General features: G+C 58.9%; 1 protein-coding gene across 2 annotated transcripts; it reads right to left on the bottom strand.

The window, feature by feature from the left end:
• Positions 1-2,628: 2,628 nt before the first annotated feature.
• On the bottom strand, positions 2,629-19,104 carry CHRNB4 (cholinergic receptor nicotinic beta 4 subunit). Of its 2 annotated transcripts, none has more exons than XM_036415622.2 (6): positions 18,959-19,104; positions 14,591-14,739; positions 12,258-12,302; positions 12,052-12,161; positions 8,045-8,981; positions 2,629-2,871 (listed from the first exon to the last, which is right to left on the bottom strand). In XM_036415622.2, exons 1-6 carry the CDS (start codon positions 19,011-19,013, stop codon positions 2,731-2,733), a joined length of 1,437 nt encoding a protein of 478 aa, XP_036271515.1. In that variant the 5' UTR covers positions 19,014-19,104; the 3' UTR covers positions 2,629-2,730. The 2 variants fall into 2 exon arrangements, with proteins under 2 accessions (XP_036271515.1, XP_045429402.1); XM_045573446.1 differs by lacking the exon at positions 18,959-19,104 and adding an exon at positions 18,111-18,141.
• Positions 19,105-22,158: the final 3,054 nt, after the last annotated feature.

The following is a 22,158-nucleotide window of genomic DNA, read 5'->3' as shown; positions in this document are numbered from 1 at the left end:
GCTCCGGGGAGGCGCTGGGGCTGGTGCGGGAGGGCGCGCCGGCCAATCGGGGCGGGACCCGCCTGCCCCGCAGCCAATCGGAGCGGGACCCGCCAGCCCCGCCCCGCCCCGCCCGCCGGGCGCCGGGCGGAGGGCGCACCCCGCGGGGTCCCTGACCCCCGGGCCCGCCCCGCGCGCCCCGCATCTGGGAACGGCCCGCCCCGGCCTCTCCCGCAGCCCGGGAGGAGGCCGCAGGATTCGGACGCGGTGAAGTAAGTGTGAACTATAGGAGGTGAGATCCTGCTACTTGGTTTTTGTGGTTTTTAAAAAATATACTCTTGCGGAAACCGGTTTGGCTCAGCGGTAGAGCATCGGTCTGCGGACTCAAGGGTCCCAGGTTCGATTCCGGTCAAGGGCATGGACCTTGGTTGCGGGCACATCCCCGGTGGGGGGTGTGCAAGAGGCAGCTGGTTGATGTTTCTCTCTCATCGACGTTTCTAGCTCTCTATCCCTCTCTTCCTGTGAGGGGCTGAAGGGACAGGGCACCAACAGAGTCCCCCGGGCCCCTCAGCCCCCAGCCCCCCAGGGCCAGCCCGAGGCACAGGCAAGCCTCAGATGTCCACTGCCCAGCCACCCTGGGCTGCCCGAGGCTCAGCTAACCGGGGCCTGCCGAGGCTGGCGCTGCCGGCAGTGGCAGCAGCAGAGGTGTGATCGCTTGGTCACCTCCCACCTCTGAGGGCTCTCGGACTGAGAGGGAGCAGGGCGGGCTGAGGGACGCGCCCTCCAGTGCATGAATTTTAATGCCCCGGGCCTCTAGTATGAGAATGATATGCTAAGGCCGCTCAACCGCTCCCTGTGATGTGCACTGACCACCAGGCCCAGATGCTCTGACCGGTAGGTTAGCTTGCTGCTGGGATCTGGGCGATGGGGACTGAGCGAGACTGGCCGGACACGCCCTGGAGCCCTCCTGCAGACCCTCCCTGGCTGGCCAACCTCCTGCATCCCTCCCCAGCCACAATTGTGCACCAGTGGGGTCCCTCAGCCTGGCCTGCACTCTCTTGCGAATCAGGACTCCTTGGGGGATGCCAGAGTGCAGGTTTTGGCCCAGTACTGCAGGTCAGGCCGAGGCACCCCACTGGTGCACGAATTCATGCACCAGGCATCTAGTTTTTTATAATGAGCCTCCTATATTCCGATTACACAAACCAAGACGTGTCAAAAAATGTATTTAACTGGCCAACAGAAGATTTTTGTGTGTGTGTTTCTAAAACTGTGTCATTTTCATTTTTTGATTCAGAGAGGAAAGGAGTGGGAGAGAAGGTAACATCCATGATGAGAATCATGGATCGGCTGCCTCCTGCACGCCCCACACTGAGGATGGAGCCCGCAACCCAGTCATGAGCCCTGACCGGGAATCAAACCAGTGACCTACTGGTTCAGAGGTCGACCACTGAACCACACCGACTGGGCTAGAACTGTATCATTTAAAAAAAAAAATAATAGAATTTAGCCCTGACCGATTTGGCTCAGAGGATAGAGTGTCAGCCTGCGAACCGAAGGGTCCCGGGTTCAATTCCGATCAAGGGCATGTACCTTGGTTGCAGGCACATCCCCAGTGGGGGGGGGGGGGGGGGCGTGCAGGAGGCAGCTGATGGATGTCTCTCTCTTTCATCCATGTTTCTAACTCTCTTATCTTTCTCCCTTCCTCTGTATAAAAAAATCAACAAAATATATATATTTAAAAATATAACTTAAATAAAGTTATCCTTCCTTCTACAAATATCTTGAGCGCCTACTGCGTGCATCGGGTACTGGGAAAAAGGTAGTATGTGGCGGCGACAGAGCGTCCATGAGGGAGATGGCCAAAACTGATGACATAACGTGAGGGACCTGGGCGGTGGAGGACGAGGGAGGCCGCCTTCGTGGGGGGATCGGGTGGGGGGGGTGGTGCTGCGGGAGGAACAGGAGCCTTCATTCATTCACTCATTCTTTCTTTCAATGCGTTTATTGTGCCGAGCTCTGTCCCGGGCCCTGGGGTGCCGCCTGGAACGGGGAGGGCCGGGTCTCTGCTCTCAGGGAGCTGGCCCTCAGGCGGCCGGGTGTGCGCCATACACAAGCCCGCCCGTAAGCCCCTCAGGAGCTGTGGGGCGCTGGGGGGGAGGGTGGCGGGCGCTGTGGCCCCCGGGGCGGGGGGAAGGCTCCGGGATGGGGGCCTGGGCAAGACCTCTAGGGAGGGGACAGTGACACACGGCGTGGATCGGAGTCCTGGATGCAGCCGGGGAAGAGCAGGCGGGGAGATGAGAGAGGGGCCCTGGGGCTGAGAGAGGAGGGTTGGGTCGAAGGTCCGGTACTGACAGGCTCGGAGCTGGGAAGGATCCTGAAGTGTGTGAGGGACAGAGAGCGCCAGTGGGGAGTGGAGGGAGACCGGGGCAGGGAGGTAAGGGGGCTGGCACACAGTAGGGGGACTGGCACATAGTGGGTGCTGCTATGGTGCCCGTCCTTGCCCTGATGTAGGGGAAGACTGGCCAGAATGCAGCATGGCCCCTCGGGCTGGGATTTCCTGGGTCCCGACTCGGCCCTCCCACGCCCTGGCTGTTTGACGGGTGACAGTGCCATGTGCCTTATGGGCCTCGGTGCTCCGATCCAGAGGGAAACAGCCGAACTGCCCCCTGGGCCCCTCCCGTCATCTCACCCCACAGCCCGGGGGACGGGGCGGGGGGGGGGGGAGGGCCCCGGGACACGCAGGGCGGCCTAGGGCCCCCCCGGGACTGTGTGGTTCTGGAAGAGGGGGGGCAGGAAGAGGCCCACGGTGCCCAGCACGCACACGACCACGAACACCCACAGGAACAGCCGGTCCACCACCATGGCCACGTACTTCCAGTCCTCCACCACCTGCGGGCGACAGAGGCGGTCACGGGGGCGGGCGGGCGGGCAGAGGGCGGGCGCTGGCGTCCTCCCAGCCCTCCCCTGCCCCCGCGCTGGGCCCTCGCGATCCCGGCCGGACCCCGCGGACCCCTGGGGGCCTGGGGTGGCACCTTCTGGGCCCGCCCCGCCTGCCCCCATGGCAGGGCAGTCACCAGCCCGCGGGCTGCGGGGGAGATTATGGGTGTCGTTGGAAACCGGACCTGCATGTGTGTAGGGGGACAAGGCCTTTCTCTCTCTCTCTCTCTCTCTTTTTTACACGGTTATTCTGCTTTCTTTTTTTTAATATATTTTATTGATTTTTTTACAGTGAGAAAGGGAGAGAGATAGTTAAAAACATCAATGAGAAAGAGACATCCATCAGCTGCCTCCTGCACGCCCCCCACCAGGGATGTGCCCGCAACCAAGGTCCATGCCCTTGGCCGGAATCGAACCCGGGACCCTTCGGTCCGCAGGCCGACGCTCTATCCACTGAGCCACACCGGTTTCCGCGAGGCCTTTCTCTCAGCGTCACCCCGAGCCTCCTGAGTGGCCCCCCCCCGCCCACGGCTAGCTTTGGGGCCCCCTTATGGAGTGGGGTGCGCACGGGGGGGACTGCAGGACACTTGGAAATGCTGGCGTTGAATTTGCTCGGTTCTGGTATCAGCAGCGTCTGTGAGTCCTTGTAATGGATACGCAGTCTCCCCTATTGTGTCATCTACCCCCCCCCCCCCTCTCTCTGAGCCAGGAGTGGAGTCAGCAGGCAGCTGGCTGGCCCCCATACATGTGCCTGCTCCCTTTGCCGGGCTGGTGGGGTTAGTGGGGTGCCCCAGAGCGCCCCAGCCTCCTGGCCTCCCGCCCGGCCCCGCTGGGTCCCCCGGCACCCTCTCCCGGGGGGCGCGGAGCGAGGCTCCAGCTGGACATGCGGGCCGCGATGGGCCGGCTGGTGGCAGTGACCCAGTTTGTCAGCCGCCCCCTTCTCCCCCAGTCCACGGCGTGTGTCCACCCTGGCTGGTCCCATGGCAGCCAGCCCACTCCCCAGCCCCCGGCCGGGACCAGCAGGCACCCCTTGGCTTTCTGGGGTGGCTGTTGGGCAGCCCTGCTTTCAGACAGCGTACTGGGGGGGGGGGGGGGGGGGCGTGCCTTTCTCTCTTTAAAAGATAAAAACAAAAAACAAAAAAAACAACAAAAACATTGCACTGTTGCCCTAGCTGGTGTGGCTCAGTGGATAGAGCATCGGCCTGGGGACTGAAGGGTCCCAGGTTCGATTCCCGTCAAGGGCACGTGCCTGGGTTGTAGGCTCGATCCCTAGTGGGGGGCGTGCAGGAGGCAGCCGATCAATGATTCCTCTCATTGATGTTCTAGCTCTCTCTGAAACCAATAAAAATATTAAAAAAAAACAAACAAAAAAAAGTTGCACTATTATAGTGTCTGGTTAATCACAAGGAGGGTGAGAGCTGAGGGTTGGAAACAGCCCGGCTGCATAGGGGCCGGCATGCGGAAGCGGGAAAGCGGGCCAGCCAAACCCATCCCGATCTCAGCGCCAGGCAAGCCAGTCAGGGACGTCCTGCCTGCCCGGGGCCGATTCCAGTGAGTCATCATTCCAAGAGTTTCATCCAAGGGTTGGTGAAGCTTGGGGGGCTCAACAAGGGCTAAGCCACCCATGTAATTCCCTGTTAGAACAGCTACGGCACTTCCCCCAAACCTGAATAGGACGGCTGTCTGCTGTCAGACAGCTCTGGGCATCTCCATCTGCACGTTACTGCCCCCTGTTGGCCAGACACCGGAACAGCTGTAGGCCATTCCCCCATCTGACAAGGCTTCTGTAAACCCTGCCCTCCGAAGCCTCTTATCTCCACCTTGCCTTAGGACACATGGTGCTGATAAAAAGCAAGGGGTCCTGAGACCAGGAGAGAGTCTTCAGCTCCTTTTAGCGGAAGCTCCTCTAACCCCAATGCCTTTCAAAACTATCTTTCACCCTGACCAGCTTGGCTCAGTGGATAGAGCATCGGCCTGCGGACTGAAGGGTTCCAGGTTTGATTCGGGTCCAGGGCATGTGCCGTGGTTGCGGGCACATCCCCGGTAGGGAGTGTGCAGGAGGCAGCGGATGGATGTCTCTCTCTCATCATGGATGTTTCTATCTCCCTCTCCCTCTCCATTCTTCTCTGTAAAACAATCAATAAAATATATATTCTTAAAAGCCATCTTTCACCTTTGGACTCCTTATCGAATCTACGCGCAACTGCTTTCTCCAGATGGCCGAACCCCTTCGTAATGCTGGGACAAGAACCCTGGCTCTAATGGCCGCCCACCCAGGGCCACCAATAGCGTCCGGAAGCTCGCCCAGCTCTGGGCCGGCTGTGTGACCCTGAGCCAGACGCCAACCCTCTCTGGGCCACAGCCTGCCCGTTGGAAAAGGCGGCTTCGAGGAAACGCCGAGTCACAGGCCCCTGGGAGGGTCGGCGGTGATGCTGCCAGGGCCCGGCCGAGACCCCACACGTGTGGCTGGAGCCCGGTGAGCACGGGTGGGCGTAATAGCCGGGGATCCGCCTGTGTTCGTCCCTAAGGACACTCTCGATGAACGGGCTCAGGAACAGCAGGCGGCCTGGGCGTGCCAAGCGGGCGGGGAGCCCGTTAGCAGAGCGCTCAGGATGGGTGCCAGCTGGCCACCGCGGCTCCGCGGTTGAGCGTCCACTCATGAACCCAGGGGTCACGGTCAGGGCACATGCCCAGGATGCGGGCCAGATGCCCAGTGAGGGGGAGCAGGGGGCGCAGGAGGCAGCCTGCTGATGTTCTCGCTCATCAATGTTTTTTTTTTCTTTTCTTTTCTTTTTTTTTTTTTAATATGTTTTATTGATTTTTTACAGAGAGGAAGAGAGAGATACAGAGCTAGAAACATCGATGAGAGGCCAAGACCGGTTTGGCTCAATGGATAGAGCGTCGGCTTGGGGACTGAAGGGTCCCGGGTTCGATTCCAGTCAAGGGCATGGACCTTGGTTGCGGGCACATCCCCAGTAGGGGGTGTGCAAGAGGCAGCTGATCGATGACGCTCTCTCATCGATGTTTCTAACTCTCTATCTCTCTCCCTTCCTCTCTATACAAAATCAATAAAATATATTAAAAAAAAAAAAAAAGAAACATCGATGAGAGAGAAATATCCATCAGCTGCCTCCTGCACACCCCCCACTGGGGATGTGCCCGCAACCAAGGTCCATGCCCTTGAATGGAATCGAACCTGGGACCATTGAGTACGCAGGCTGACGCTCTATCCACCGAGTCAGACTGGTTTTGGCTCATTGATGTTTCTATCTCTCCCTGCCACTCTCTTTAAAACCAATAAAAACAGTTTGTAGCCGAGGCAGGTGTGGCTCAGTGGTAGAGCGTCGGTCTGCGGACTGAAAAGTCCTGGGTTCGATTCCGGTCAGGGGCATGTACGTTGGTTGCGGGCACATCCCCGGTAGGGGGTGTGCAGGAAGCAGCTGGTCGATGTTTCTCTCTCATCGACGTTTCTTGCTCTCTATCTCTCTCCCTTCCTCTCTGTAAAAAATCAATAAAATATATTAAAAAAATAAATAAAAATATTTAATGGAAACATGTCCTCAATTGAGGATTAAAAAAAGAAAGAAAGCACCATCAAAGTATAAAATGCAAGGCCTAGCCCTAGCTGGTTGGCTCAGTGGATAGAGCTTTGGCCTGCAAACTGAAGGGTCCAGGGTTCGATTCCGGTCAAGGGCACATGCCCAGGTTGTGGGCTAGATTCCCAGTAAGGGGCGTGCAGGAGGCAGCTGATCCATGATTCTCTCTCATCATGGATGTTTCTATCGCCCTCTCCCTTCCTCTCTGAAATCAATACAAATATATAAAATAAAAAAGACACAAAACACTAAAAAAAAAAATCCTGTTACTGGAGCCCTGGCAAGTTTGCTCAGTGGTTAGCGTGCTGGCCTCTCCAAATTGAAAGACAGAGAGAGAGAAACACTGATGTGAGCAAGACACATCAATGGGTTGCCTGACCAGGGACAGGGATCAAGCCTGCAACTGTGGTCCATGCCCTTGACCAGAACTGAACCCGGGACCCTTCCGTCTGTGGGCTGACACTCCATCCACTGAGCCACACCAGCCAGGGCTGCCTGGGTCCTCATCTTCGCCTCTGCTCTCAGGGAGCCCAGAGCAAACAAAAGGGACCGCGGGCCATGCCTCCCTCCCTCCCTCTCGCCGGGAGCATGAGCTGTCATCACACTCGGTTCCCTTGGAGCTCCTTATTCCAGCGAAGTGTTTGGGTTATTATAATAATGGTAATAAGGATAAACATAATACTGAATAAGCATTAACGGGTGGAATTGAAGTGTGATATCTGAAAGTACGGAATGGAATGTAAACAAACTGATAAGCACCCTTGAGGGACCTGACTGTAGGAAACAGACTAAGTGATCTGTGTCCTGGGACCCGCTGATGAGACACACCGAAGACACCTCTGAGCACTGAAGACGCATACAAAAGAGGGAGATCAGAGCCATCCCTTCTGCTCCTCCACGGAGGGTCCGCTCTCCACGTCCCCTGCCTGCACCCGTCAAAGCTCTGCCTGAGCCTCGGACCCTGAGCCGTTGTGAGACGCCTCAACTCAAGCCCAGCTGCAGCTGCGACGTCCGTCCTCCGCGAACCGTGTGTGTGTGACTGTGTGTGTTGTGTGTCGTGTGCGTGTGTGTGTGTGTGTCTTATTGGTGCGGGTCCCCGGGTGGCCTGCCGAGGATTCTGGAGCCCACCAGGACTCTGGCAAATAAAGCAAGTTTGCTCAGTGGTTAGCATGCTGGCCTCTCAAATTGAGAGACAGAGAGAGAGAGAGAGAGAGAGAGGGAAACATTGATGTGAGCAAGGCACATCAGTGGGTTGCCTGACCAGGGACAGGGATCAAGCCTGCAACTGTGGTCCATGCCTATGGTCCTGCAACTTGTGACTCGTTGCATTGCATGTGTGTCTCCCGTGTGATGTATGCTCGGTGGAATCATTAATTAAGTACCTAGGGTCGTGCGTGTCAGATTTCCGGCTGAGGCAGCCTAGGCCACCTGTGCACACGTCCCCTATGGAATTATTGGGACAGGGGCGCTGGTCCCTCAGGAATGCCCCACGGGGACCGGGCAGTGTCCTCTGAGCTCCATCCACTTACGCTCTGGTCCTGGTCGTCGCTCCTCATGTGCCTCGCGATGAAGCTCACGCCCTCCAGCGCCTCCTGCACGTCCCGCCGGAACCTGCCGCCGGAAGCCGGAAGCCGGAAGTCCCCGAGGTCAGCGGCGCCGGGGGCCTTGTGGGTTTCTGCTTCCGAGTTCACGAAGTACGGGGAGCCGGAAGGACCCTCCGGGAGGCGGGGAGGCCTTCCGGGCCGGGCCGGACCGCCGCCGCCGCCGCCGCCCTGGGGCCGCTTCATGAAGAGGAAGGCGGGCAGCCGGTGCAGGAAGCAGCGCTGCACCCAGGGCGCCATGGTGTGCGTGCCGGGCCCGCGGTGGTGCACGTTGAGCACGCACACGCTGGTGACGATGGAGAAGGTGACGAGCACCATGGTGAACATGAGGTACTTGCCGATGAGCGGCACGTCCAGCGAGGTGGGCGGCACGATCTTGGAGATGAGCAGCAGGAAGACGGTGAGCGCCAGCAGCACCGAGATGCACAGCGTCATCTTCTCGCCGCAGTCGGACGGCAGGTAGAAGACCAGGATGGCCAGCGAGGTGATGAGCACGCAGGGCACGAGGATGTTGATGGTGTAGAAGAGCGGCTTCCGGCGGATGACGAAGTCGTACGTCACGTCCACGTAGCGCGGGTCGCCCGGGTCGACGGTGCGGCGGCCCGGCAGCGCCAGGATGTCCCACTCGCCGCTCGGCGTGAAGTCGTCGCGGTTGGCCGACGGCGTCTTGAGCACCATGTCGATCTCCGTGTGGTCGTAGGTCCAGGAGCGGAACTTGAGGCTGCAGTTCTGCTGGTCGAAGGGGAAGTGGCGCACCTCGATCTTGCAGGTGCTCTTGCAGATGGCGGGCGGCAGCCACATGATGGTGCCGTTGGCCCACACCACCGCGTTCGTGTACAGCGACACCTCGTAGGTCCCGTCGGCGCTGCGGGGGGGGGGGGACAGGCCGTGAGGACTCACCGGAACCCTGCGGATGGCTCCCACGGGGCACCCCCGCCCTCCGACTCCCCCACCCAGGCCCTCCCTGGGAAGACTTGTTTTTTTTTTTTTTTAATTTTTTATTTATTTTTTATTTTATTTTTTTAATATATTTTACTGATTTTTTTTTTTTTTTTTTTTTAGAGAGAGGAAGGGAAAGAGATAGAGAGCTAGAAACATCTATGAGAGAGAAACATCGACCAGCCGCCTCCTGCACACCCCCCACCGGGGATGTGCCCGCAAACAATGCACATGCCCTTGCCCGGAATCGAACCTGGGACCTTTTAGTCCGCAGACCAACGCTCTATCCACTGAGCCACACCGGTTTCGGCTGTTTTGTTTTTTTTTAATACTTTTTTTTTTTTTTAACTTTTCATCTCTTGTCTGAATCCTATTTGCAGATACAACCTGAAATTCTTTTTAAAAAATATATTTTATTGATTTTTCACAGAGGAAGAGAGAGGGATAGAGAGTTACTAGAAACATCGATGAGAGAGAATTATCGATCAGCTGCCTCTTGCACACCCCCTACTGGAGATGTGCACGCAACCAAGGTCCATGCCCTTGACCGGAATCGAACCCGGGACCTTTCAGTCTGCAGGCCGGCGCTCTACCGCTGAGCCAAACCCGTTTCAGTATTTTTAATACATTTTTAAAAAAATATATTTTATTGATTTTGTACAGAGAGGAAGGGAGAGAGAGAGTTAGAAACATTGATGAGAGAGAGTCATCAATCAGCTGCCTCTTGCACACCCCCCACTGGGGATGTGCCCGCAACCAAGGCACATGCCCTTGACCGGAATCGAACCCGGGACCCTTCAGTCCCCAAGCCGACGCTCTATCCACTGAGCCAAACCGGTCCCAGCAATACATTTTTTTTTTTTACAGAGAAAAAGGGAGAGGGATGGAGGAGCTAGAAACATCGATCAGCTGCCTTTGCACAACCCTCACCGGGGATGTGCCCGCAACCAAGGTACATGCCCTTGACTGGAATCGAACCTGGGACCTTTCAGTCCGCTGACGTTCTATCCACTGAGCCACACCAGTCCCGGCCAGATGTCCTGATTTTTAACAATTTGTCCTGTGTCCCGAAAATTGGGACTGTCCCGCCAAAAGCGGGACGTCTGGTCATCCTATGTTGTACCCATTGCACAGATGGGAAGACCGAGGCCCCGGGGATAGTGAAGAGGCTACTGCTTCAAGGTCAGGAACCTGATATACAGAACCACTGAGGGCCGAAACCGGTGTGGCTCAGTGGATAGGGCGTTGGTCCTGCGGACTGAAGGGTCCCGGGATCGATTCCTTGGTTGCGGGCACATCCATGTGTGTACCTTGGTTGTGGGCACATCCCCAAGTGGGGGTGTGCAAGAGGCTGATGGATGTTTCTCTCTCATAGATGTTTCTAACTCTCTATCCCTCTCTCTTCCTCTCTGTAAAAAAATCAATAAAATATATATATATTAAAAAAAAAAACCACTGAGGTCTGCCGTCCCTAGACCTCGCCCTCCTAACCGTTTCTACCAGAGTCCCCACCATCCCTCTGCCTGCTGGAGACATGGACCCACCGGATGTCAGTGCTACCACCAGCACCCAACACCGGCCAAGCAGCGGAGGGTCAGCCGGAGCCGTGGCCCCAGCCACTGTGGCTCAGTGGGTAGAGCCTCCGCCTGCGGACCGAAGCGTCCCGGGTTCGATTCTGGTCAAGGGCTCCTGGACGGGGAGCGTGCAGGAGGCGACCCATCGATGTGTCTCTCTCCCCCACTCCCTCGAAAATCAGTGGAAGCATATTCTCAGGTGCAGATCAAAAAGAGGAAAAAACAGAGAGCCCTGGGTTGGGGTCATGGGGCTGGGCCTGGGCACAGCGGGCCTCCAGTTTCCCGTCTGCCCCCTGTATGTAGCTGAGGGCACTTGCTGGGCTCGTCTCTAATTCCTCCTCCAGCCCAGCCTGCTTAGCCCAGTGGTTGGGCATCGACCCACAAACTGGGAGTTCAGGGTTCAATTCCCAGTCAGGGCACAAGCAGGCTTGATCCCCAGTAGAGGGGATGCAGGAGGCAGCTGATCCATGATCCTCTCTCACCATGGATGTCTCTCTCTCTCCCTCTTTCTTCCTCTCTGAAATGATTAAAAATATATGTATATTTTGAAAAGTAATTCTATCTAATAAAAGAGTGATATGCAAATTGACCGTCACTCCAACACACAAGATGGCCCCTCATGTGATAAAAAATGGCCACCCACCCCCATGTGGACACAAGATGGCCACCACAAGATGGCAGGCAGGGGAGGGCAGTTGGGTGACCAGGTTGGAAGTGGAGGGCAGTTAGGGGTGACCAGGCTGGCAGGGGAGCAGTTGGGGGTGACTGGGCCAGCGGGGGAGGGCAGTTAGGGGCAATTAGGCCGGCAGGGGAGCAGTTAGGTGTCAATCAGGCTGGCAGGCAGAAGCGGTTAGGAGGTAATCAGGCTGGCAGGTAGGTGAGCGGTTGGGAGCCAGCCGTCCTGGATTGTGAGAGGGATCTCCGACTGCCCGTTTAGGCCCGATCCCAGTGGTGTCCCAGACTGGAAAGGTTGCAGGCTGGGCGGAGAGACGCACCGCCCCCCCTCCCCTCCCCATGCATGAATTTTGTGCACTGGGCCTCTAGTATGAGTATATTTTAAAAATTAATATTAAAATAAAAAATAGCCGAAGCCGGATTGGCTTGGTGGATAGAGCGTCGGCCTGCGGACTGAAAGGTCCCGGGTTCGATTCCGGGCAAGGGCATGCACATTGGTTGTGGGCACATCCCCGGTAGGGGGTGTGCAAGAGGCAACTGGTCGATGTTTCTCTCTCATCATCGTTTCTAGCTCTCTATCCCTCTCCCTTCCTCTCTGTAAAAAAAATATATATATATATTAAAAAAATAAAATAAAAAATAATTCCTCCACTAGCGTGACAGCGAGGACATCGGGGTGCAGCACAGACGGGGTCTGGCCACACACACACACACACACACACACACACACACACCCCCGTCACTCACTTGTTGTAGAGCACAATGTCGGGCAGCCACAGGCGCTTGGCGGGGATCCGCAGGATGCTCACCCCCTCGTAGTGGGAGCTGTTCCAGGCCAGGCGGTAGTCCGTCCACTCCTGGGGGGCGGGCGGGGGGGCCCGGTCACCACAGGCCCTCGCCGCCCACGGCAGCCCTGGAGCCAGGCCCCCCGGCGGGCACCCCCCGGCTCTTACCTGCTTCAGCCAGACGTTGGTGGTCATGATCTGCTCCCGCTCGTTCTGGGGGCAGACGGGGGGCTGTCGGTCCACGGGCGGGAGGAGCCCTCGCCCCCCGGCAGCCCTCAGGCACCTCCAAGGGCTTTCTGACCCAGGGAGCCAGAGACGGAGCTCCAGCTCGCACCCGGGACGCTGGGTCCTCCGTGGCAGTGTCTGCTCAGGCACTCGCACCCTGGACAGGCACCCTACTGTCTTCTCTATTTTCCATCCTCTCCTACGAGAGGCCCGGTGCACGAATTCGTGCGCCAGTGGGTCCCTCAGCCTGGCCTGCGGGATCAGGCCGAAACCCACTCTCGACATCCCTCGAGGGGTCCCAGGTTGCAAGAGGGCGCAGGCCAGGCCGAGGGACCCCCACTCCTGCACGATCAGGGCCGGGGAGGGACCGTGGGATGGCTCCAGGGTGTGTCTGACCCGTCTCACTCAGTCCGAATCGGTTAGACCCCCCAGCACCAAGCTAACCTACCTGGTCGGAGCATCTGCCCCCTGGTGGTCAGTGCACGTCATAGCGAGCGGTTGGGCGGCATTAGCATATCATTAGCATATCACCCTTTGATTGGCTGAACGGCCGACCGGTCGACCGGACACTTAGCATGTTAGGCTTTTATTCTATAGGATGGTTTCTACTGAACTCTCTCCCCACCCCTTAACCTTCCCTTCTGCTATGACCCTTCTGTTGTTCAGTCCATCTCATGTGGCTTTGCATTCTCATCACCATCATTTTCCTGAATGTACTAACTAGTGGCTATTTTCTTTCTCTTTAAAAGAAAAAAAACAGCCGAAACCGGTTTGGCTCAATGGATAGAGCGTCGGCTTGGGGACTGAAGGGTCCCGGGTTCGATTCCGGTCAAGGGCATGTACCTTGGTTGCGGGCACATCCCCAGTAGGGGGTGTGCAAGAGGCAGCTGATCGATGACACTCTCTCATCGATGTTTCTAACTCTCTCTCTCCCTTCCTCTCTGTACAAAATCAATAAAATATATTTTAAAAAATTAATGTTTTTGTGGATCTTATTGATTTCAAGGGAGAGGGAGAGAGAGATGGAAACATCCATGATGAGAGAGAATCACGGACCGGCTGCCTCCTGCGCGCCCCCTGCTGGGGATGGAGCTGCGAGGAGGCATGCGCCCTGACCTCCTGGGGGGTGCCGGAGGCAGCCGGTCCGTGATCCTCTCTCATCATGGATGTTTCCATCTCTCCCTCCCTCCCTGACATCAATAGAAGACTATTTCTAAAAACTGTCTTTGGAAGTTGAGATGTAAGTTCTTCACAGTGTGACGCCCTGGTCTCCTGGGTACTGTGCGACCTGTTTTCACAAAGTGTGACCCCCGAACCCACCTCCCTTCGAGAGGGAGGACACCCTGAGAAAGGTGCCCGCCCCTCAGTCCCCCTCGCAGGTCGCTGACGCACAAGGGAGGGATCCAGTGAAGAGGCCAGCACCTCGTCCCCCAGTCCCAGCCGTGCCCGAGGGAGAGCTGCTCCCACCCTGTGCCTCAGCCTTGCCCTGCACCCTGGTCCCTGCCCTGTGCCCTGGCCCTGCACCCCTGCCCTGCACCCCTGCTCTGCCCTGCACCCCTGCCCTGCCCTGTGCCCTGGCCCTGCACCCCTGCCCTGCACCCCTGCTCTGCCCTGCACCCCTGCCCTGCCCTGTGCCCTGGACCTGCACCCTGGTCCCTGCTCTGTGCCCTGGCCCTACACTCCTACCCTGCACCCCTGCCTTACCCTGCACCCCTGCCCTGCCCTGCACCCCTGCCCTGTGCCCTGGCCCTGCACCCTGCACCCCTGCCCTGCACCCCTGCCCTGCCCTGCACCCCTGCCCTGCCCTGTGCCCTGGCCCTGCACCCTGCACCTCTGCCCTGCCCTGCACCCCTGCCCTGCACCCCTGCCCTGCCCTGCACCCCTGCCCTGCACCCTGGCCCTGCACCACTGCCCTGCCCTGCACCCCTGCCCTGCATTTCTGCCCTGCACCCCTGCCCTGCACCCTGGTCCCTGCTCTGTGCCCTGGCCCTGCACCCTGCACCCCGGCCCTGCCCTGCACCCCTGCCCTGCCCTCTGCCCTGGATCTGCACCCTGGTCCCTACACCCCTGCCCTGCCCTGTGCCCTGGCCCTGCACCCTGCACCCCTGCCCTGCCCTGCACCCCTGCCCTGCCCTGCACCCCTGCCCTGCCCCCCTGCCCTGCCCTGCACCCCTGCCCTGCACCCTGGCCCTGCACCCCTGCCCTGCCCTGCACCCCTGCCCTGCCCCCTGCCCCCCGCCCCCCGCCCAGGCCCCCCGCCCCGGCCCTGCGCCCACCACGCTGATGAGCTGGGCCAGCGAGAGCTGCAGCCGGATGGCGATGAGCTGGGCGGAGCTGGTGGCCGGGCGGATCAGGTTGTTGTAGCGGGTCCGGTTCAGGAGGTCGTCCATGAGCCGCTCCTCGGCGTTGGCCACGCGGCCGAGCCCTGGAAGACGCCGGACCGCTGGGAAGGGGGAGAGGGCGGCCGCTCCGCCCAGCCCGCACCCTCTCCGCCGGGACCCCAGGGAGATGTGCCAGTGCCGGCTTCGGCCCGATTGGACATCCCTCCCATAATCCAGGACCGCTGGCTCCTGGCTGCTCCCCTGCCGGCCGGCCGGCCTGATCGCCCCTAACTGGCCCCCCTGCTGGCCTGGTCGCCCCACCCGGCCTGCTGTTCGGTTGTTACTGTGAGGGTGTTGGGGTTCATTTGCATATTGCCCTTTTATTAGCATAAGATTATGGCCCAGCCGAAACCGGTGTGGCTCAGTGGATAGAGCGTCAGCCTGCGGAAGGAAGGGTCCCGGGTTCGATTCCGGTCAAGGGCATGTACCTTGGTTGTGGGCACATCCCCAGTGGGGGGTGTGCAAGAGGCAGCTGATGGATGTTTCTCTCTCATGGATGTTTCTAACTCACTATCCCTCTCTCTTCCTCTCTGTAAAAAAAATCAATAAAAATATATTTTTAAAAAAAGATTATGGCCCAACCAGCGTGTTTGGGCATCGACCTACGAACCAGGAGGTCACGGGGGTCAGGGCACAGGCCCGGATTGCGGGCTCCCTCCCCCGTGTGGGGCGTACAGGACGCGGCCGATCCGTCATCCTCTCTCATCCTGGATGCTCCTCTCTGAAGTCAATAAATAAAAATACTTTAAAAAAAAAAATAATCCGGGACAGAGCTCAGCGGGGCTCCCCATCCATCCCAGCTCCCCCTCCTGTTCCTCCAGCAGGGAGTGCCCCCCCACCCGGAACTTCCCGTCCAGAACCTGTGCCCAGTTCCGTCTGTCCTGCCCCCAGCCCCTCCGTCTGTCCTCCAGCCCCGTCCCCCCTCATGGCCTTGCCTGGGCTCTTGGGGGACAGAACCGTGTTGGTGGGGGGAGTTTTGGGGGGACCCCTTGGAGAGAGGGACGCTGGGAGGGAGGCCCAGAGAAGCGGGGGGAGAGGGGGGAGTGTGCACGGGCATCGGGGAGCAGGAGGGGGAGGATGGGGAGGAAGGGGGCTGAGGAGGTGGGTGCCAGCTCCCCTGTCTTACAGGCTCTCCCTCTGGGTGGGGCCGGGGTGCGGGGTGCGGGGGCGGGGGGGTGGGAGGCAGGCTCCGGGGGGAGGGGAGGGTGAAGCTGGCTCCCCGCCCGCACTTTCCGACTTACTGCCCATCTGGAGCAGATGCCACGTGCAGAGCCCCGTGAGGAAGGCTCCGGGTGTCTTCCCTTCCGGCTCTCCTCCCCCACCCCTCCCGCCACCGCCTGGGGCTGTTCAGGCGGCCTAGATCCAGGCCGACTCTCACCCCCGAACCCGCCCAGAGGCCAGCGGCTCCCAGGCCTGCAGCCCCAGCCAGGCGGGCCCCTCCCCGGACCCTCTCGAGGATACACGTTTGAGCTGACCGGTCGTCTTTCTATTTTATTTTAAATATATTTTATTGATTTTTTTTTTTTTTACAGAGAGGAATTGGGAGGGAGAGCTAGAAACATCGATAAGAGAGAAACATCGACAAGCTGCCTCCTGCACACACCCCCCACTGGGGATGTGCCCCCAACCAAGGTCCATGCCCTTGACCGGAATCGAACCCCGAACCTTTCAGTCCGAAGGCCGCTGGCGCTCTATCCACTGAGCCACACCGGTTTTGGCTGACTGGGCTTTTTATTTTATTTTTTTATTTTTTTAATCCTCCCCCGAGGATATTTTTCCCCTTGATTTTTAGAGAGAGAGGGAGAGACAGAGGGAACTATGGATGTGAGAGAAACACATCGATTTGGCTGCCTCCTGCATGTGTGGGCCTGGGCAAAGAGGAACCTGCATGCCCTTGACCGGAATCGAACCTGAACCCGGGACCCTTCCGGCTGCAGGCCGACGCTCTACCCACTGAGCCACACTGGCTGGGCTGACCAATCATTTTTTAAAAAATATACTTTATTGATTTTTCAACCAGCTGCTTCCTGCTCGCCCCCCACTGGGGATGTGCCCGCAACCAAGGTCCAGGCCCTTGACCAGAATGGAACCTGGGACCCTTCCGGCTGCAGGCCGACGCTCTACCCACTGAGCCACACTGGCCGAGCTGACCGGTCATTTTATAAAAAGGGGTATGTCTTGCCCACGCCCGTCTGCCGTGTCTGGGGCAGCTCTGGGTCTGTGAACCTGCAGCTCCTAGCCCCCCAGTCCCGGGGTCCCCCATCTCCCCGGCCCCAGGGGACTCCTGCCAAGCCCACCGGGAGGCCCAGCGAATACGCCCTTGGGCGAGTCCTGCCTCAGGCCCCCACCTGGCCGGCCAGCAGGGTGCCGCCCCATCGGGAGGCCCCGCCGTGGGCTCCGGAGTCAGAGGCCCCACACCCCTCCGATCCTTCAGCCCCTCTGCGTCTCCACAGGGGAAACTGAGTCCAAAGTGGGGAGGCACTTCCCCCGGGCCCCAGCGAGCAGAGACAGAGCCGGGGCCGGCCTCTCTCAGACCAGCACCCCCCCCCTGAGCCCCCCATACCCCCGGGCCTTCCTTCCTGCGTTACTGAGTCCCTGTGAAGACGCGGGGTCCCAAAGAGAGAGGATGTATCTATGACCTTAAAAAAAAGGTCGAGGGTGGCCCTGGCTGGTGTGGCTCAGTGGATAGAGCCTCAGCCTGCAGACTCAAGGGTCCCAGGTTGGATTCTGGCCAAGGGCACATGCCCGGGTTGTGGGCTTGGTCCCCAGTGGGCAGGGGGGGGGGGAGGCAGCTGGTCGATGTTTCTCTCTCATCGACGTTTCTAGCTCTCTATCCCTCTCCCTTCCTCTCTGTGAAAAATCAATAAAATATATTCTTAAAAAATAAAATAAAATAAAAATAAATAAAAGGTCAAGGGTGGCCTGGGCAGGTGTGGTTCAGAGGATAGAACAACGGCCTGTGGACTCAAGGGTCCTGGGTTCGATTCTGGCCAAGGGCACATGCCCGGGTTGTGGGCTTGATCCCCAGTCTCTCTCTTCATGATGTTTCTCTCATTCTCCCTCTCTCTCTCTCTCTCTCTCTCTCTCCCTTCCTCTCTGTAATCAATCAAAAAAAGAATCCAGCCGAAACCGGTTTGGCTCAGTGGAAAGAGTGTGGGCCTGAAGACTGAAAGGTCCCGGGTTCGATTCCGGTCAAGGGCATGGACCTTGGTTGCGGGCACATCCCCGGTTGGGGGTGTGCAAGAGGCAGCTGATCGATGTTTCTCTCTCATCGATGTTTCTAACTCTCTATCCCTCTCTCTTCCTCCCTGTAAAAAAATCAATAAAATATATATTTTTTAAAAAGAATCCAAAAAGTAATAATACATACATAATAAAAGGTCGAGGGGCTTGTACCTGTCCCAAAAAAGCTCACCTTTAGGACCCGCCATCGCTTCTCCGGCCCTGGGTGGACAGTGGACGGCGCCTGCGCCCACTGCACAGATGGGGAGACTGAGGCGGGAGCTATTGAAGGGGGGAAGCTAGCTAAACGCAGACCCGCGGCGGGGATCTGCAGGGGGAGGGAGCCCCACGGGGGAAACTGAGGCCCGGAGAGAAGGAATGGCACGATGGGGGGGGGTCGCCAGCAAGTGGCGGTGCAGCCACGGTCCCCGGTGAGAGCCCCACCCTCTCCTGCCTCCACAGCAGCCTGCGCGGTGTCCTCGCCCCAGGAGATAACGCCCCGGTTCTGGGTCCGAGTGGGAGAGCCCACGGGGTCCTTTGGGGAAACTGAGGCCCGAGGAGGGGGCCCTCACCACATCCAAACTCTCTCTGCCTGCAAGGGCTGCTTGGGGGGGGGTTTCCCCCTCCTGGGGGGCCCCAGCCCCGCCCCAGGGGGAGGGGGTGTTTGTAGGAGATTCACCCCAAACTGGCCCGGTCCCAGGTCCCAGGGCCGGTCGGGCGGGCTGGGCTGAGCGGGGAGGCACCCGTGGGAGCCGGATGAGCCGCTGTCCGCCGCCCCCCGCCCCCCGCGCGGGGCTGAGGGGCCCCCCTCCGGGCGGACGGATGGACGGAGCGGAGCGCGCGCCCGGACCTGCGTCCCCAAGGGCACCCCGGGGCGCAGGCCCCGCGGAGGGAGAGGATCTCGCCCGCACCCCGACCTCGCAGACCCGCCCGGGACCGCCTCGGCCGGGCTCCCCGCCGCTGCCGCCGAGGCCGGTCCTGCGGGCCCCGGGCCCCGCGCCCCCGCGCCCCCGCCGCCCCCGCGCCGCCCCGGGCACTCACCGCGCGCGCAGAGGGCGGCCAGCGAGAGGAGGACCAGGGGGAGCGCGCTCCTCATGGCGGGGGCCGGGGGCGGGGGCCGGGGCGGCTCCCGGGCTCCGGTCGGACCTCGGCGGGACCCCTGGCCGCCGGCGGCCGCGAGCGGGGAGAGGGGGCAGGTGTGGCCGGAGAGCGAGCGCGCCGGTCCGCGATCGGGGGCGGGTCCAGCGGTCCGGGGCGGGGCCAACGGGATGGGCGGGGCCAACTTTCTGGGGGCGTGGCGTGGCGGGGCCAACGCTCTGGGAGGCCAACGCGCTGGTAGCTGGGCCCGGGCGGGGGCGGGGCCAACGTTCTGGGGGCGGGGCCCTACCGGTGAGGGGGCGGGGCCAACGCGCTGGGAGGCCAACGCGCTCGTAGCGGGGCCCGGGCGGGGGCGGGGCCAACATTATGGGGGTGGGGCCCTACCGGTGAGGGGGCGGGGCCAACGCGCTGGGAGGCCAACGCGCTGGTAGCGGGGGCGGGGTCAACGTTCTGGGGGCGGGGCCCTAGCGGGGCAGGGGCGGGGCCAAAGCTCTGGGAGTGGGGCTCGCGCAGGGACTGGAGGCGGGGCCAACGCGCTGGGGGCGGGGCCCGCCCGTAGGCGTGTGCGGGGCTCGCTCCTCGGGACCGCTCTGGGGAGGCGAGGGTGGGGTGGGGTGTCCTGGCCCCATGGACAGCGCCTGCGTCCACTGTGCAGACGGGGAGACTGAGGCAGGTGCCTGCGCAGAACCGTCTATTGTTTTTTGTTTGTTTGTTTAATATATTTTATTGATTTTTTTTTTTTTAACAGAGAATAAGGGAGAGGGAGAGAAAGTTAGAAACATCGATGAGAGAGAAACCTCGATCAGCCGCCTCCTGCACATCCCCCACTGGGGATGTGCCCGCAACCAAGGTACATGCCCTTGACCGGAATCGAACCCGGGACCTTTCAGTCTGCAGGCCGACGCTCTATCCATTGAGCCACACCGGTTTTGGCTGAACCGTCTATAGTTGGGGAGATGGTTGTATTCCAGCCGGAGATCCTGGGCTTGGCCTGCTGTAGGAACCCAGGACCTAAGAGGAAAAGACCTGAAGTTGGGGTCCCTGGGGTTTGCTGGGGGGCAGGGGCAGGGCAGGGCAGGGAGGGGGGAGTGGGGCAGGCGCAGAAGCCAGGGGCAGGGGGCGCCTAGGGAAGAGGTGGCCTCTCGTGGTGGGGGAGGGGGAATTTGAGGGGGGACGCCCTTCAAGGGGAAAAGACCTCAGGCCGAGTTTGTAAACAGATCTTTTTCTTTTCTTTCTTTCTTTTTTCATTTTAGAATCAGTCCTTTTACGAATGCGGTTTGGCTCAGTGGATAGAGCGTTGGCCTTCAGACTGAGGGGTCCCGGTTCGAATCCGGTCAAGGGCATGTACCTTGGTTGCTGGCACAACCCCAGTAGGGGGCGTGCAGGAGGCAGCTGATGGATGATTTTCATCGATGTTTCTGAATCTATATCCCTCTCCCTTCCTCTCTGTAAAAAAATCAATGAAATATATTAAAACAACGAAATGAAGGTCTCTAAATGTCCTTTTTATTACAGAGGAGTACTTAATCACTAGGTGATAGGAGTGAAGTAGAAGATCTATTTTTTTAAAAATATTTTATTGATTTTTTTACAGAGAAGAAGGGAGAGGGACAGAGAGTTAGAAACATCCATCAGCTGCCTCCTGTAACAACCCTCCCCACTGGGAATTTGCCAGCAACCAAGGCACATGCCCTTGTCCAGAATCGAACCTGGGACCTCTCAGTCCACAGGCCAACGCTCTATCCACTGAGCCAAACCGGTTTCCGCGAACTTTTATTTTAAAAAAAATACATTGCCCTGACCGGTTTGGCTCAGTGGACAGAGCGTCGGCCTGTGGACTGAAGGGTCCCGGGTTCGATTCCGGCCAAGGGCATGGACCTTGGTTGCGGGCACATCCCCAGTGAGGGGTGTGCAGGAGGCAGCTGATGGATGTTTCTCTCTCATCAATGTTTCTAACTCTCTGTCCCTCACCCTTCTTCTCTATAAAAAAACCAATAAAATATATATATTTAAAAGATAATAGGTTTGTTGTTGTTTTTCTGAGGGTGAAATGATCCCTGCGGAAGCGCGCACTGGAGCGGCGGTCAGCGGGATGGACCACACCCTCGGACTGCAAACACTTCGCTCCCTCCAGGAGCCCTGGCCATTAAGCGCCACACCCCCACATAGAGCATCTTAGAGGAGCGATGTGTCTTTCTTTCTTAGCCAGGACCCACTGACCCCCAACCTCCACGCCTCTGTGCTTCCCAGGGAGCGGCCGCACCACATTCTTTTATTTGTTTAAAAAATGTGTATTATTGATTTTTTTTTTTTTTTTACAGAGAGGAAGGGAGAGGGAGAGAGAGCGAGGAATATCGATGAGAGAGAAACATTGACCAGCTGCCTCTTGCACACCCCCTACCGGGGATGTGTCTGCAACCAAGGTACATGCCCTTGACTGGAATCGAACCCGGGACCCTTCAGTCTGCAGTCGACACTCTATCCACTGAGCAACACCGGTTAGGGATGGATATATATATATATATATTTAAAGCTTCTGCTTCACTCCCATCACGGAGTGATTAAGTACTCCTCCGTAATAAAAAGAGTATTTAGAGACCTACATTTCTTTTCTTTTTTAAAATATATTTTATTGATTTTTTACAGAGAGGAAGGGAGAGGGATAGAGAGCTAGAAACATCGACCAGCTGCCTCCTGCACCCCTCCTACTGGGGATGTGCCCGCAACCAAGGTACATGCCCTTGACTGGAATCGAACCCGGGACCCTTCAGTCTGCAGGTCGACGCTCTATCCACTGAGCCATACTGGTTGGGGCTCAGTGTATATTTGTATTAATCTCAGAGAGGAAGGGAGAGAGAGAGAGAGAAACATCCACGATGGGAGAGAATCACAGATCGGCTGCCTCCTGCACGCCCCACACTGGGATCGAGCCTGCAACCCGGGCCTGTGCCCTGACCGGGAATCGAACCCTGACCTCCTGGTTCCTAGGTCGACGCTCAGCCACGGAGCCCCGCCAGCCAGACGCCCCCACTTTTTAGCACAGAAAACGGATGGGGAGGGAGGAAGGTGGGGCTGGAGTGTGGACCCTGGTCCCACGGGCGGCAGACCTTGCCTCTGGGGCAGGAGGTGGAGCTGGAATGCCT

This window comes from Pipistrellus kuhlii, unplaced genomic scaffold, assembly GCF_014108245.1.
Source record: "Pipistrellus kuhlii isolate mPipKuh1 unplaced genomic scaffold, mPipKuh1.p scaffold_m20_p_50, whole genome shotgun sequence".
Taxonomy (NCBI): domain Eukaryota; kingdom Metazoa; phylum Chordata; class Mammalia; order Chiroptera; family Vespertilionidae; genus Pipistrellus; species Pipistrellus kuhlii.
Note: the sequence above shows the minus strand (reverse complement) of the source record. Positions and strands in the feature narration are given on the sequence as shown.

Bases quoted from the DNA above. Each gene is read 5' to 3' on its own strand.
- CHRNB4 (XM_036415622.2), bottom strand. From the start codon at position 19,013: ATGAGGAGCGCGCTCCCCCTGGTCCTCCTCTCGCTGGCCGCCCTCTGC. The intron at 14,740-18,958 runs GTGAGTGCCCGG...GGCGTCTTCCAG, and splicing joins GGCCGCCCTCTGCGCGCGCG to GGCTCGGCCGCGTGGCCAAC. The intron at 2,872-8,044 runs GTAAGTGGATGG...TGTCGCCCGCAG, and splicing joins GCGACGACCAGGACCAGAGC to GTGGTGGAGGACTGGAAGTA.